The following is a 16,247-nucleotide window of genomic DNA, read 5'->3' on the forward strand; positions in this document are numbered from 1 at the left end:
CAACTTCACACCATATAGAGAAATTAACACACACACACACACACACACACAAATCAATGACTATTATACTTAAGTATAATAGCCAAAAACCATAAAATTCTTTTTAGAAAACACATGGTAAATCTATGCAACCCTAGATTTGACAATGGATTCTTAGATATGACACCTAAAGCATGAGCTATAAAAGAAACATATAGATACATTGGACTTAATCATAATTAGAAGCTTTTGTACATCAAAGGACATTGTCAAGAAAAGGAAAAAACAACATAGAATGGGAGAAAATTTCTGCAATAGTGTGTCTGAGAAGGTTTTAACAGCCACAACATCTGAAGAACTCTAGAGCTCAACAACAAAAGACAAAAATCCAGTTAAAAAATGAGCAAAAGACTTAAAGAAACATTTCTCAAAAAAAGACATACAAATGACCAGTAAGTACATGAAAATATACTCGATATGATTAGTTATTAGGGAAACAAATTCAAAACTATAATAAGATACCATTCCATACTGACTAGGATGTGAAAACAATTTTTTTAAGTTAAATAACAAGTGTGGATGAGACTGGAGAAATTGAGATCCTCATGCAACAATTGTGAGAGTGGAAAATGATGTTGTCACTCTGGAAAATAGTTTGGGTGTTTCTCAAAGAGCTAAATATATGATGACAATAGGACCCAGCGATTCCATTCCTGTACCCAAAATAGAGACAGGGATTCAAGCAGATACTTTATGCAGATGTTCATTGCAGCACTCTTTACAATAGCCAAAAGGTAAAAGCAGCTCAAGTCCATCAACAAATAAATGGATAAACAAAATGCGGTATACACATGGAATAGAATATTACTCAGCCATAAAAAAGGAATGAAATTCTGAGACATGTTACAACATAGGTAAACCTTGAACACACTATGATAATTGATATAAGCCAGACACAAAGGAACAAATATTGTATGGTTTGATTTATATGAAATAACTTGAATAAGTAGATTTATAGAGACCAAAAGTAGACTGGAGGTTACCTGCCAGAGGCTGGGAAGAGGAACAATGGGGAGCTGTTACTTAACGGGTACAGTTTCTGTTTGGGGTGATAAAAAATTTGGGAAGTAGATAGTGGTAATGGGTTGCGCGACACTGTGAATGTCATTCATGCTCCTGAACTAGATACTTAAAAATGTTGAAAACAACAAACTTTATGTTATATACATCTCACCAAAATAAAAAAGAATTAAACTATTTAATGATGTTAAAATAACACAGGGGAAAGGAAGGAAAAATAAGATGAAAACAGAGAGGGAAGCAAACCATAAGAGACTCTTAACTATAGGAAACAAGCCGGGGATTGTGAGAGGGGAGGTGGGTGGGGGGATGGATGGGGTGATTAGGTGATGGGCATTAAGGAGGGCACTTGATAGAATGAGCACTGGGTGTTATATGCCACTGATGAATCACTGCACTCTACCCCGACACTAATAATACACTATATGTTAACTAACTTGAATTTAAATAAAACCTAAAGAAAAGTACTTATAAAGTTAAATGAAAAAATGTATGCACAACTATATAGAGAACATACTTCAAATTTCTTCATTTACACGTATATATCAAAACCCTTTAATTGGTTAGTTCTGAATGGTAGAATAACAGTGTTTTTTTTTCCTTTGTGATATCTTGCAATGTTTTCAATCTTCGTTTCACAATGAATATATATTAATAATCATAACAAAAAATAATCAAGTATTTATCAAAAAACAGAGGAAAACCTGGAGATGCTTTCTACTGAGCAGAGAACAATCATGAAAGACATGAGGGGTGTTTTCAAAAATCTGGAAGAAAGACCGTCCTAGGGAGAAAACCCAGACTACCCTGTACCACCACAAATGGCAGAACTGGGAGGGGTGGAAGTTACACAGAGATAGGTTTGCCTTGAAATGAAGGAGAACTCTCTTAACAGTATGGACTGTCCGAGGGTGTACTTTCCAGAGATTTGACCAGTATTTCACGAGCCCCTCAGATATGTTAGGCACTGTCAATAGTATTGGGAACACAGCAGTAGTCAAGATAGACAAGGTGCTGTTCTCACAATGCACACACTCCGGGAGAGGGGAGGCAGGAAAATGCAAATAAAAACGTAGATAAATATCATAATTTTAGACCGTGCCATACACGAAAAAAAACAGAGCACAGTTGTGCTTCCTGCCTCCGTTGCCACCAAGCCCCTGTGAAAAAGCTTATGGCAAAGGGAAGCGAAAAAAAAAAAAGTAGCAAGTTCTGAAATTTGCCCTTGACTGCACCCATCCTGTAGAAGGGCGAATCAGAGATGCTGCCAATTCTGAGCAGTTTCTTCAGGTGAGAATCAAAATGAATAGAAAAGCTGGGAATCTCAGGGGAGAGGTTGTAGCCACTGAGAGGAGCAAGAGCAAGATTATGGTAACTTCTGAGGTGACTTTTTCCAAAAGGCATTTGAAATATCTCTTCAAAAAATATTGAATTAGAATAATCTATGTGATTGGTTGAGTGTAGTTGCTAACAGCAAAGAGAATTACAAATTGCAATACTTCCAGATTAACCAGGACAAGGAAGAGGAGGAAGATGAGGATTAAAACTCATTTATCTGGAATATTTGTATGAGTTCTTGAATAAAACTTGGGAACCAATAAAATAAAATAAAATAATAAAAAAGCACAATTGTGTGATAGAGAATAATTGGCTTGGTGACTACTTAAACTGACCTTCCTGAAGTGGTGACTTTTGAGCTGAGATCTGAATAATAAGAAAATTCAAAGCCATATAAAGATTGAAGGGGAGAGTGTTTTAGGCAAAGGAAATAACAAAAACAAAGGTACTGTGGTGACCACAAGTTTGGCAGTGCTCAAGAGACTGAAAAACCGGGCTGCCTGGAACAAGTGAGTAGCAATGTGGTTGGAAGTGAAGGTGGAGAAGCAGGCAGGGGCCAAAGCATTTGAAGCAAGTGGATAACAATAAAATTTAGCTCTTAAAAATAACATTCTTACTACCCTTGGAAAGGTAAATGGGGGTGAGGGGAAGCAAGATCAGTTGTAAGGTTGTTGTAGGAATCCCCAAGGGAGCTGACATTGCTCGGTGACCAGGGCTACAGAGCTGCAGATGGAGAGGAAAGATGCAGCATAGCTTCTGCAGGTAGAGCCAACCGGAACTTCAAAGGTATGGGATGTGAAGGGTAATGAAAAGAGAAACTAAGAATGGCTCCAGGTCTTTGAACAACTGGGTAGATAGTGGTGCTATTTTACTAGAATGTAAGGAAGGGAATTTTTATTTGTTTTTTCTTTCACCGATATGTTCAAGGTGCCTATTTCAGTAAGTAGTACAAACTCGGCACTCAGTCAGTAGTTAATGATTTTGTTGAATATCAGATCTGGTAGAAGATAAGAAAATATATTTATATGCTGAGGAGAATGATCCAGCAGATCAGAGAAAAGTTGATGATGATGGAGAAAGAGATTATTACAGACACAAAATCCTTGAGAAGGTAGGAGGTAGGATTAAAAGTACAGATGGAATTGTTGGCATTTATATTTAACAGAGAGGAAAGCAGAGAATATGGTAAAGATGACGGGGAGTGGATGGGTTGGGGGGAAATCCTACAGCAGGAAAACTGGGGAGACAATTCAGAGGTGGGAGTGGGAGTGGCCTGATGGAAAGATTATCTTCAATCTCCATTCAAAACCCCAAAGGGCTAGGGCTTAAAGTTGGGAAACATAAAAACCATTCAGCTTCTATAAACTGGGTACATTTCAACTGTAATTATAACAGAAAGCATACTGAAGTCAGCATTCCTGATTTTCAAAGTTCATTTTTCATCTTAAATGTTTAGTGACCATTATGGAAGCCCCATATTTTGTGGAAAACAGCAAAAGAACTAGCCATATTTTCCTTTGCTAACACTTTTCTTTCAACCCAACACTCAAAAGTAGGGGTCCTACGTCCTCTTTCCCTCTCTGTATGTACAAACGGGAATAAGTCCCGCATCCCCGAGGCTACAACTGGTGTCTCTTCTGGTGGACCTTCTGGGGCAGAGGGAAGGTATATTGAGGGGAGCAAAGAAAGTTTTTCTTACTTGTTATGCCAATAAGAGTTGTGATGGCCAGATCCTGGAACAGAAACTGGTAATTTGAAAGGCTGTTTGTCTCCTGAAAATAAAAAGGAAAGCGGCTCAAAAAAGTTATGACATTCTGGATGAAGTCTGACATCAACTATATTCATATTGTCACTGCAACACAGGATTTTACAAGGAGATGGTGCAGCCAGGGTCCTGTCCGTGTTGGTGAGAGTACCAAAGACAAGGCTGTGAAAACCTCTCTAGCCAGGAGGCCACCTTCGTGTGCTTTCTGGCCTCGGTCCTTTGCGAATCAGTATCCCCTTGTTGAGGGGGACATCTCACTCTACTACATTCATCTCTGATCTCTTTTCTACCTGCTAGCAGAGAAGTCAGGGTTTGGTCTGGCACAATAGAAGAGTGGGTTCCCAGGAGTAACAAGTGTTAAGCATGTGGTGATCTTACAAAATTTTACCTACATAGCTTCTCCTTCTCTGGCTCATTCATTAATGAGTGGGGAAAGACATAGGTAATCTTAAAATAACAGAACTAAAACCTTTCAATCCAGAAGCAAGAGGGCAGGACATAGAGATGAATCTAAGGAATCAGCAATATGCTACTTGTACTAGCTTATGAGAGTTAATTGCTAAGTTTTCAGGGATCTTTTTGAACTGGTTGTTAAACACGGTCATTATAAAAATTTAAGTCATACAAATCTACCATTAAATACATTGTGCTAAAAACAAAGCTAATAAATACCCAAAACCCAGCACTTCCTAACCATTTTCCTACATTGTGCTATTATCTATGCTCTTTAAGATATTTACAACTCTTGTATCTCTGTGGTGCAAATACTACATAATGGCAAGCTACTGTATATCTCTTCCCAACTCCATGCTCAGTGACAGCAGGTAGACAGCTTGAAACCAGCCATGGTGGGAGTATTAACACCATGAAAGTTGGCAAACATTAATAAGCAGGGCTTGTTTTTCCAGAGAGAGCCGGCTATGAAACATTTACCAGCAACCCCAATCAGAGAATCATCTCTCTAATGAATGGTACACTAGGGTTGAGTCACACTGGAACAGGGAAGATAGAGACCTGGTCCAAGGAGGCAGAAGCAACAGCGAGAAAGTGCTGTGTTCTGATCCTCAGCGACCACTGCATTAAAAAATGTCAGAGAGTCAAAGAATTGACACCATCAACTTTTCCTGTGTACATTCATCTAATTGAATATAAATTTTAAAATTTAAAAATATAAAATACTTATAAAAAAATAAATAAAGGTAGTTTTAGAGGGGCTATTGGTGCTCGAAGTTCCCCACACGCACTGTTCCTTAAGAGGCATTGCTGATTAGGAGGGCACCATCACTGGTTTTGGTCCTCACTAACCAAGAGCTCAGGTCCCCAGTCATACCCAGTAGAGCAGCAGAACACCAACATACTGAATCATGCTGTACAGAGCCATGTACTTAAACATGCAAAATGAGGTAACCAGAGCTGCACGGCCTTCCCTGTGTGAGAAAAGAAATGAAAACGTGAGGAAGTGAAAGGCATAGAAAAAAAATGAGGTCAGTTACTCTGTGCTGTTCAGCTGAGCTCAGGAGAAAAAAATCAAAAACCTGATTATTCAACTGTTTGTCTGACCGACTGGACAGCCTTGAGCCAGTCGGAGCTGGCTGTCAGGATATGCTAAATGACTAGATTTTCAGGAAACACTGATTCCAGGCCAAGGTCCACACGCTTGGTCCAGCCATGGAGCCCAGGCTGCGTGTTAGTCTTGTCCTCTCTGTGGGGACTATGTCAGTCCAGAGTCAGAGGGCCTGGGAACTAGTCCCAGGTCTCACACCTACACACCGCTGTCACCTGGAAGGTCAGTTTCCTTCTGTTACAGTTTCTTCATCTGTGAACTAAGGGATTTAAATAAGATTGCAGCTTGGGGGCTATTTTCGCGCAGATTGTTTCACTTCATTCAAATCTCATTTGGCAATCCCAACTTTTTCTGAAACTGGACTAGAACAATACTGCACTCAAATTAGTCATATATGGAATTTAAATAGGCTGAAAACAATGAGCATGCTTGTTTCTGTTACTGTTGATTGACTTTGAGTAAATAGTATATATTGACAGCATAAAATAGATGACTTATGAAACGTCACTTTTATCTCTTTCATTGGAAAGAAAAGAGAGTTTAAATTTCCTTCTGGTCATAATGTTTTCCTGGGATTCCAAAACCTGATTTCAAAACAGGCTTTTTCCTGTTTGGGGGCTCTGCTGCTATCATTTGCTCTACCAGACCATACTTTCTCTTCATCTCTCGCCTCCTTAGAAAGGCTTTCACATACCATCCACCTGCAGCAGCCAATTCCACCCGCCCCCCTAGTCCCTTTCCTCCTTTCCCATTACCCTTGATTTACCCGTGTATGTGTTTATTACCCGACTTCTTCATCAGAAGAAAACTTTATGAGATCAAGGGATGTATGATTTACTTTCTTCTGGGTCGTCAGTGTCTCCGCCAGTCCCTGGAACTAAGTGCCCTACTCTATAAATATTTGTCAAATACATGCATAAATTTCTTAAAAATTGGGAGAAGCTAGCCAAATCATTATTATTGTAATGTGGTGGGAATAGTATGATATTTGTAGATAAAAAATATTTAAATAAAATCAATTTTAAGCATTTCTAATCCTATATGGCTGTTTGAGCTTGGGCACATCAATTGAATGTCAATTTCATTATTTGCAAAAAAAAAAAAATAATGACCATCCCTACATCTCCATGCTGTTTTGAAGTATAAGATAGTATGTTTTAAAGCACTTCACAAACTGTAAATACATGCTAGTTATAACAGCCCAAAATGGCCACAGTGCTAACCGTCTTTAACATTCAAATAAAATACAGCTGAAGGACATATTCTGGGAAGTGGAGATAAAGCAGCAAGGGAAATTTTAGTAGGAGCAGCAAAGATGAGTAAATATTTTGAAAACTGGGGATGGAAAGGATATTCCAAAGAAGCATAAAGAGTCAAGAGGGAAAGAGGGCAGAAGTGGGGAAGAGAACATTTCTGTCCATCCCCCCGTCATAAAACATCTAAGGAGATCCGTGTAAAAATAACAATAATAAGAGTATGATCGACACTTTCAAAGCAGTAACAAGTTCCAGATTCTAATTTTCTAAAAATAACCTATTGAGTGATTTTCATTAGAAATGCCACTGTTCTCCCAGTTATTTTTAACTCCTGGTAAGTCCACTTGGGAGTAGAATGGTTGACTGCATTGTCCTGCAAAGCACGCTCCCCACCCAGGGACACAAAGTTTCCCTGCTCTTTCCCTGGCAGAACAATGGGATCTGCACCTAAAAGTCAAAAGAGATTAAAACAATACTGGTGGAAAGCATCTACTTACTTGATAAGGTGAGGTACACACTCAATGTTTGGAGTTTTCGAAGTGAAAGGTGAGGCCACAGATGCCTCCTGCTCTGATAAAGAGATGCCCACGTGAGCCATTTTCAAAGCCTGAAAGCAAAGGGTCAGCTTACTCTCCATACACACCCTCATACATCTCTCCTGAGGCCACATAAGAAGAGCCTGTCAAGCTAGCCAGTGTGGTTTGTGGACCCAAGCACTAGCCAGGAGATGACCAGATTTTGCTCTGCCTACTATATAAGAAAAAGATAGCACTGGGACACTTAGCCAAAGAAGAGGGGAGTCCAGAGCCATATTCTACCCCATTTGGTCTATACCAACCACTGAGTCATTGTGTGGCTTTGATCAAAACACTCCCAAACCCTCCATATCAGTTTCCCCATCAAGAAGAATGGAGGTAGTGTATATCCCAGGGATACTATCTCTAAAGAACTCCAGGCAGGCACAATCAAGTGTAAGTCTTGGTCTGTTCTAGTGCAACTATGACCCCACACACCAGCAGCTACTTACCCCACAATCATTGGCCCCATCACCGCACATACCTACAAAGTAACTAAAAGGGAACCATGTCAAATGTAAGGGATATCAAAGCAATTTTACTTGCTAATTTCTCTAATTAAAAAGATAAGATGAACTTCATTACTGAGGATTCGAACTGATTATTTATTTTAAGGGAGTTTCCCTAAAAGTCTAGTTTGACTAAAAGTAAAGTGTGACTCAGCAGTCTAGCGCATCATTCCTGACTCCAAGCATTTCAGGGAGACCCTGCACATTGCTGTTTAGGAAGCAGCTTTGTTGGCTGTAAAGTGGGATGTTCACAGTTAGATGATGTGACACCATGGCACAGTGAAGAGGGCATCGGATTTGAAACCAGACTGAGATCTTTGACCTGATCTCTTGGCCATTTGGGCTATGATTTTTCTCTCCTACAAAGTGTTATAAGTATTCAGTGAGGTGCTGTATGGAAAAGTGCCTTATAATTTCTAAAACAAGAAACAAAAATTACTTGATACTGTTAATAGTAACAGGCGAGGAGATCTGCCATCTTAGCAGTCACTCTACTAAAAAATGCAGTGCCGGGCCCAGACTTTGAAGAAAGAAAACACATCCCTGCTTCAGGATCACTTTTTGAGGTTGAGTACAGACTCCTGGCTTTCACTGTTGACAAATATTATGGATAGTCTGCCTTTTAAGGTAGGAGTACTCTCACAGCATTTACAGAATTGGCTATACTTCTCTTCCACACTGTCATACTCGTTTACTATCTGGGTTGTCAACCATGTGGAGAAGACAGGGCTTTCTGAATCAAGAAGCTTGCCTAGTGACTAAATCAAGTAGGAGGATGAAGTAGGAATGAGTAGGAGTCACATCTACGTGGTCTAGCACCAGAAGTAAAGAAAGCTTCCAGGACTCCATGGGTTCTATTAACAAGAAATAAAGGGTCCTAAGTAATGGGCACATTATTTGAACTGTCTATTCTGTAATGGAGATCCTTTGTGTTAGAAGAGAATTATTTTTCTGATTTAGGACAGAAAGGATGCTCTGTCATATAAATGTTTTAATATTTTTAAGGTTATGTGAATCTCTTGCTATATGAATCTCCTTATATCAGAACTGTAATGATAACTTATAAAAATAAAGTCTAAATTCTCATTGTACCTTCAGGAGCTGAACTCAAACTACCCTTCCAGGTTCATTTCTCACCATACACTTTCATGCCCCATATGTTCTAGTCCAGTGGTTCTCAACTCTGAATGCAAGATTGACTTATTTGAGGAGCTTTGAGAAAACACTGACGTCCAAGCCTCAAATGAGCAACTGAATCAGAATCTCTGGACAAAGGGGTCCTGGTATTGCTACTTTTTCAAAACTCCTGAGGTGACTGTCATATGCAGTTAGGTTAAGAACCAGTGCCTTAGCCAATGTAGGTGACTTCCTGTACCTCTTATACTCTCCCTGACTGTCATGCCTCCAGGCACTTCATACCACCTGAAATGGCAAAGAACCTACTCCAGTTTCTGAAATTCTTCCACCAGACTGGATTTCTGCCCAGGAGACATTCTTGCAAAGATGGTCCCATTGATCAGTATCTGTAAGGAATCCAAGAGAAACTTTATCATGTCAGTTAGGCATACATGAAATAATTGATAATACTCAGAACACTGACTGGGTAATAAAATCCATGAGTGGCAAAAACAGTTTGTTTCCAAGAAGTCCATTTTTGGATTTTAAGACGTTGAGAACTTGGTTATAAAATAAGTGACCAAGGAGACCAAAAATCAGTAAAGATGTAATAAAAATATTTGATTAAAATGGTGATCTTCAGGAATTTAGCTGAGCTGCCATAGACAATGTGGTCAAAAAAATCCTGAGCTTAATGGAATCTTGAGCCAGTTGAATAGGAGAAATTGCAGGATATCCAGAGGTTAACATCCCAGGAAAAGGAAAGGAAGTAACTGCTTCTCAGAAAATTGTTCAGAACTAGCAGAAAAACAGCCTAATGATGAAATAGTGACAATTTGTGGTCTTTGATTTAACCAGACCATCTGGACTTGACCAATTGTGAAGCTCAGCTGATATCCCAAGCCTAATTTGGGCTATGGAATACTGATGGTTTGGAGATATTAAACATATACCAGCTCCATCCACCTGAACTTTATCCTATAGAATCTAAATTCTTCTGTGTTAAAGCTCCATATTCCCTGCTCTTCTTGGCAGTAACTCAGCTTAATGTTTGATCAGTCTCAAAGTCTTTATTCTTTTTTTTCCCCTAAATAGTACCTAAGAGGATAAGCAATTGAATTAAAAAAAGAATAAAAACAATTTATCTTTGCATTACACTGGATACAGTCTTTTTCTAGTTTGTCTACATGTTATATATAAAACTTATCTTCCCCCACTATGAGTTTGTTCTTCATCAGAAAAGTGTTGTTTGTCTCTCTTTTGTATAGAGGTTCTCTATCAAAAACCTAATGGAATTCCTCTATTCTCGGCCTGCCTTCCTGTATAATTGCTGGATTTCCACTATACTAGGAGACCCCTCACCATGGCAATATAAAGACAGCCACCCAAAAGCAATCCTTATGACTTGAAAAGTCCCTAATACTTTATTCCTATAGATGATGAGAAATTGGCTAATTAAATTTACTAATTTTAATCTAGTAAGAAACGAGACAACAAAAATATTTGCCTCTTTTATGATATATTCAATAGGTATGTATTACCTATAGAGGCTTGAAATTACTTAGGAACATGCTCTGTAAGTGACATCATCAGCATCTTTGTTGGGACACCATCAGCATCTTTACTGGGAGATTGATAGCCTCTTAGAACTTACCTTTGGCAGTAGGCTGCTGAAATGTTGACTTATAACTTGAAAAGATTTTCCACTTAAGGCAAAATGGTAACTTCCTTCTCTGCCATTATCAGAGACTTCTTCCCTGATATTAATGTAATTATTCTGCAAAGCAAGACACAGTTACTTTAGACACATGATAGAGTGGTAAAGGACCACAAATACATCAAAGAGAAGGCAATGATGACAGTCTAGGGTCTCTCTTTAAGAGTCACACTACATCTCTGATTCCTCAGAGAAGCGCTTTCTCTTTGCTGGATCAATCTTTGCACAACACAGCCTCTAGTGAATAGGAAAATAACACTTACTCATGTCTTGTTCTCATCCTGATTTGATCTTGGTGAGTCCCAGAGAAGAGCACATTTCACACATTTCAAGTGTAAAATACAAAGCGCTGCAGCTTAACAAATCTCTCCCTGAAGTGAGAACTTACAATTTGTTTTCTTATAGAATTAATATTGTTCCACAAGGACACAATAGAGATAAGATACTGACAAGATTGGGAATAAATGTATAAAACTTTTTTCCCACCCTGAAGACATAGTCTAATTTTCCAATGCACACAGCAGTTTCTCTCCCAGGGACTAAATCTCCCTTGGTTTTTGATAGAGAACCTCTATACAAAATGGACCCAATGGGATGACTAGCAAGCAAGAGGAAGATGAGAAATTAGATTCACAGTCCTGCTTACTACATTCTTTCTCATATAGAGACAACAACTTTATTACACTTAAAAGAATGGATTCTTCCCAGCACCCAGGAAAGCACTATACATTAAAGCTCAGTAGGACAGTATGAGAAACCGGTAAGAGTTCTTCAAACTGCATATGTGTTAGACATTTAGAGAAATACGTTGACCCTAACTGACCTGTACATCTCGCCAGTCAAAGCTTCTCAGTAGCCAACACTGTGAGCCATAATATGGCAGAAGGTCTGTTTTTAAGTATACCTGATTGCTATATGCAATGTGTTTCTTTTCTTCTACTAATTTCCAAGTCATAGATGCTGATGGGGACCCAGTGGTTTCATTTGCTTCAATGAGAATGACTTTTTGGCTTTCAGAAACCATTCCAGACTTCCTGGCCACTGTTATTGCAGTCTGAAGATTGTCACCTACAAGAAAGGAGAAGTATAACAAGATGAGGTTGAAGAAATAGAATCAATTCATGTATGGCCTGGAAAACTAGAGTAAGGAGTTCAGAGCTTATTTTAGGTGTGAAAAGAAATGATTTCTAAGTCTCTCTCACTCTAATTCTCCATGGATTCATGATCCCTTTTGTGATTCTTGTTGCTTTTCATCTGGTTACTTCATAACCTACCAGTATATTCTTTTCCAGAGAGTGGGAAGAAAAAATAAAAAGGCAAATTTCAAATCTATTTCCATCATTTGTTAGCTTGGTAAACATTTGGCAAAATCCCACTGATTTAATACAGTATCAGGTGGCTCCACTTTCAGCCAAACTGGAATAAAACCACTAAAATCTCTCTCTCCCGCTGATTACAGTAGAAAACTATGGGCAAAATACAAAAAGCAACTATCCAAGGCTTTTGAAAAGTAAACATAAGCAGGCAGAATGTGGAAGGGAATCGAATCTGGAGAAACAATCTACAAGGTGGTGATATATTCTTGGCTTTTTTTTTTTTTCCTCTCTTTCCTCTCACATGTTTGACCTGAGTGTGAACCCCAGTCCCAGAGCTGTGAAGGAAGCTAAAACTCCAAGAGAATCTTAGTCTTTCTGGCCAGAGAAACCAGAAGAAAAAGAGCCTGAAGGCTGAAGAATTATAGGGCAGACCCAAGCAAGGAGACAGCTAGACAAAAGACTAACTCAGTATATGAACTCAACTCAGAGTTGTGCATGTGCAGAACAAACCCAAAGAGCAGAAGCCTCAAGAACTGAACTATGATATTAATCACCTCTCATGTCCTAGAGTTTGTTTGCTAAAGCAAACAAACAAACAAACAAAAATAACCTCAACATTCTCCAGAAGATTTTAACAGGATCTAAAGTCTCACAATATAATAGTTTAAATGTTCAGGATATTCAACATACAAAAAACCCTGGAAAATATGGTCAATTCTCAAGAAAAAAAAAAATCAACAGTTGCTTATCCTAGGATGACCCAGATGTTGGACTTACCAGACAATGTTTTTAAAGCAGCTCTTACAAGCCTCCTCCATGAGGTGAAGGTTAACACTCAAAATAAAGGATGAGATAGAAGTTCTCAAGAGAAAAAAATATACTCTATAAATAAGAACCAAATGACTACTTCAGAATTGACAATATAATAGCTGAAATAAAAAATTCATTGGATGCTCTCAAAAGCAGAATGGAGATGACAGGAAAAGGAGTCAGTGAATTTGAAGCTAGATTAATAGAAGTTATACAATCTGAAAAAGAGAGAGAAAAATTTAAAAACGAAAGAACAGAGATGGAAGAACAACAACATTCATCTCATTAGAGTCCAGGAAGGAGAGGAGAAAGAAATGAGAACAGGAAAAAAATGTTTTGAAGAAATAAAGCAGAAAAGTTCTTAAATATGGTAAAATATTTAAATTTATAAATTTAAGAAGTTCAGTGAATCCCAAGCAAGATAAATTCAGTGAGAACCATACACAGAAACATTATAATCAAACTTCTAAATACAAAGATAAAGAAAATATCTTAAAAGCAGCTAGAGAAAACAATATATTATATATTAGGGAATGATTATTCAAATTATCACAGATTTCTCATCAAAAATCATGGAGGCAAGATGACAGTGGAATATCCTTGAAGGGCTGAAGAAAGAACAGTCAACTCAGACTCCTATAGCTAGTGAAAGTATCCTTCAGAAATGAAGAGAAATAAAGACATCCTTAGAGGAAGGGAAACTAAAATAATTTGTTGCATATACATGACAACTGTAACTTAAAAGACAGAAGGTAGAGAGGACTTTTATGGTTGTAAGCATTCTTGAAAGGGTAGGTACAGATGTTGTGATTCCTAGAGCAACCACTAAACAATAAATAATATAACACCTGGCTGACCCCTAACATGGCTTTCTTCAGGTTTCTACCAAAGTACTTATAAGAATCTCCAGAAGAGCTAACTAGTGGGCAAGAGCTTCTCTACTCTGAGGCTAGAGCCCTGAGAGCTAAGACGTATCCTCCACATGCCTCAGCAGGGCACCAAGAGTTGGGCTGCTTTGCAACACAGGACCATTTTGCTACCCACCACCCCAGAAGTTCAACTGTTTGGGATATTCAGCCCAGGCCTGAGCCTCAATGATCTGACAGAGAAATATAACAACCTATTTAAGAAATCCCAGAAGCTAAACAGGAAAAGATCAGGCAGAACAACCAGAACACACGACAAGCAAAATAGAGTAGTTGCTGAAGATAGATGAAACCTGCATTAAAACATTAAAAATAATGAGTGCACTTAAGAAAACTCAAATGTGGGGCGCCTGGGTGGCTCAGTCGTTAAGCGTCTGCCTTTGGCTCAGGTCATGGTCCCAGGGTCCTGGGATCGAGCCCCACATCGGGCTCCCTGCTCCACGGGAAGCCTGCTTCTCCCTCTTCCACTCCCCCTGCTTGTGTCCCAGCTCTCGCTGTGTCTCTCTCTGTCAAATAACTAAATAAAAAAAAAAGAAAAAGAAAACTCAAATGTGCCCTCTTCTCCCTACCCACCACCACCACCAAAAAAAAGGGGGGGTTAAGGGCCATTCCCACCCCAAAACATGATTTCAGAACTTAACATTTAAGAGGTGATTTGAGGGAGATAATGGTCATTTTTGGAACCTGAGTTTGTGGTTTGGAAAAACTGGATGCAAAAAAAAAATTTTAAAGCACAAAGCAAAATTATAACAGATACAAAAATCACAAGAAGAAAGATAAGAGACTGAGAGGATAGATCCAGGAAGCGTATCATATGAATAATAGAAATTCCAGAAGGGAAAAAGGACGAGACTGAACAAAGGCAATAATTAAAATGAACAATAGAAGAAATTTTCCTGACATGAAGAAGATAGATTAAAAGTGCTCAGTATGTTCCATACTAAATTAATGAAAAAAAGACAAACATATAGACATACCCTAGCAGTATTTCTAAACTCCAAAATTAAAGAAAAGAATTATATACAGAAGAGAACAAATTACCTACAGTGGACTGTCATTAGAACTGTAACAACACCTAGAGATCATTAAGAAAAAGAAAGGACTATAACCCCCAAGTCCTATACCCAGACAAGATATCATTCACCTGTCAGAGCAAAGAAAGATATCTGGTATATGTAAGAAATCAGAGAGCATATCACCCTTCCATCCTATCCAAGGACAACTCTTGAGAAAAGAAAAATTTAACCAGGCAAGCCAAGAAACAGAACAGAAATTCCTATGTGAGGGCAGAAGTGAAGAGGTAGGGTACAGAATAATGTATTCTTATTTAATACTAAGGATAGATTGTGAGAATGTGTCAAATAAGTGTTAAAGAAAGATTTTTGAAACAGAAGGGTCATAATGTAAAGGGAATTCTAAGTAGTAAATTAACTCAGCAATACCTAGAAGTTGGATTGAGGGACTAAAAAGGGAGAGGGTAAAAGTGACCCCAAAGTCTCTTGGATTGTGGGGGTAGAATGGGGGATGGAGAGGTACAGAGGAGAAAGTAGAAGTATCCTGGAGTTCCCTGCAGTGACACTGGGTTCAGGGGAAGTGGCTGGGGAATATGGGTTCCAGTGGGGAGATATTATGTCTTGGTGACACAATGACCAGAGTTAAATGCACCTGAGTTAAAAGCAGGGAAAGAAAGGCATGCACTCAAATAAATAAATGCATTAAGAAATCATCTATTCCACTCAGAAGCATTCATTAAGAAATTCCACACACTTCTCTTGCATGATCCTTTCTCACCACTTTCCTGTTTGTGTGATTTCGGGTTTGAGAGAAGTACGGGGAGAGCATTTTTTTACCACCAGAATCATAGGTCTCAATATTGACGGGCCTTCAGTGTAGTTTGCAAACCACGCTGACTAAGCATTTCTCTTCCCCTAACATTTAACAACAAAAATCATCATCTTTGCATGGCTCACATCTTCTTATCAGGCAGGTATTATCTCAAATGGCCCCTCTCCAAGAGGACACCACATATAAATTAGCTGGTCAAACATACTTTACCACATCACCCTGTTTTGTTTCATGTACCTCATAACTCTTATTGCTAGCTGCTTATTTGATCAATTGATTGATTTTCTATCTCACCCCACCTGAATAGAAACTTGGTGAGAGCAGTAACTTTGCCTTTTCTTTTGCTAATCTCCAATACCTAGAATGGTGTCCAACCCACAGTAGGTAGTCAGCAATCTTTGGGAAATGAGTGAATTTTGTCTATTTCCACATCAAATTCTTTCTGTTTTCA

At 38.6% G+C, this 16,247-nt stretch overlaps 1 protein-coding gene and 1 pseudogene across 6 annotated transcripts in view; one reads left to right on the forward strand and one right to left on the reverse strand.

Annotated features, from left to right (window-relative positions):
- The window catches only part of ATP13A4 (ATPase 13A4), a 118,714-nt gene that overhangs the window by 18,803 nt on the left and 83,664 nt on the right, over positions 1-16,247 (reverse strand). For 4 of the 6 annotated variants that reach the window (XM_027587081.1, XM_027587078.1, XM_027587082.1 and 1 more), the window contains 7 exons: positions 11,804-11,967; positions 10,837-10,959; positions 9,510-9,589; positions 8,010-8,052; positions 7,480-7,589; positions 5,493-5,589; positions 4,097-4,169 (listed from right to left, as the gene is read on the reverse strand). In XM_027587081.1, the coding sequence (XP_027442882.1) occupies positions 4,097-4,169; positions 5,493-5,589; positions 7,480-7,589; positions 8,010-8,052; positions 9,510-9,589; positions 10,837-10,959; positions 11,804-11,967 (690 nt within the window). The remainder of the gene's footprint in view (positions 1-4,096; positions 4,170-5,492; positions 5,590-7,479; positions 7,590-8,009; positions 8,053-9,509; positions 9,590-10,836; positions 10,960-11,803; positions 11,968-16,247) is intronic. The other 2 variants (XM_027587079.1, XM_027587080.1) reach the window with 2 other exon arrangements.
- On the forward strand, positions 1,048-2,603 carry LOC113917325 (annotated as a pseudogene).

This window comes from Zalophus californianus, chromosome 1 (genome assembly GCF_009762305.2).
Source record: "Zalophus californianus isolate mZalCal1 chromosome 1, mZalCal1.pri.v2, whole genome shotgun sequence".
Lineage (NCBI taxonomy): Eukaryota > Metazoa > Chordata > Mammalia > Carnivora > Otariidae > Zalophus > Zalophus californianus.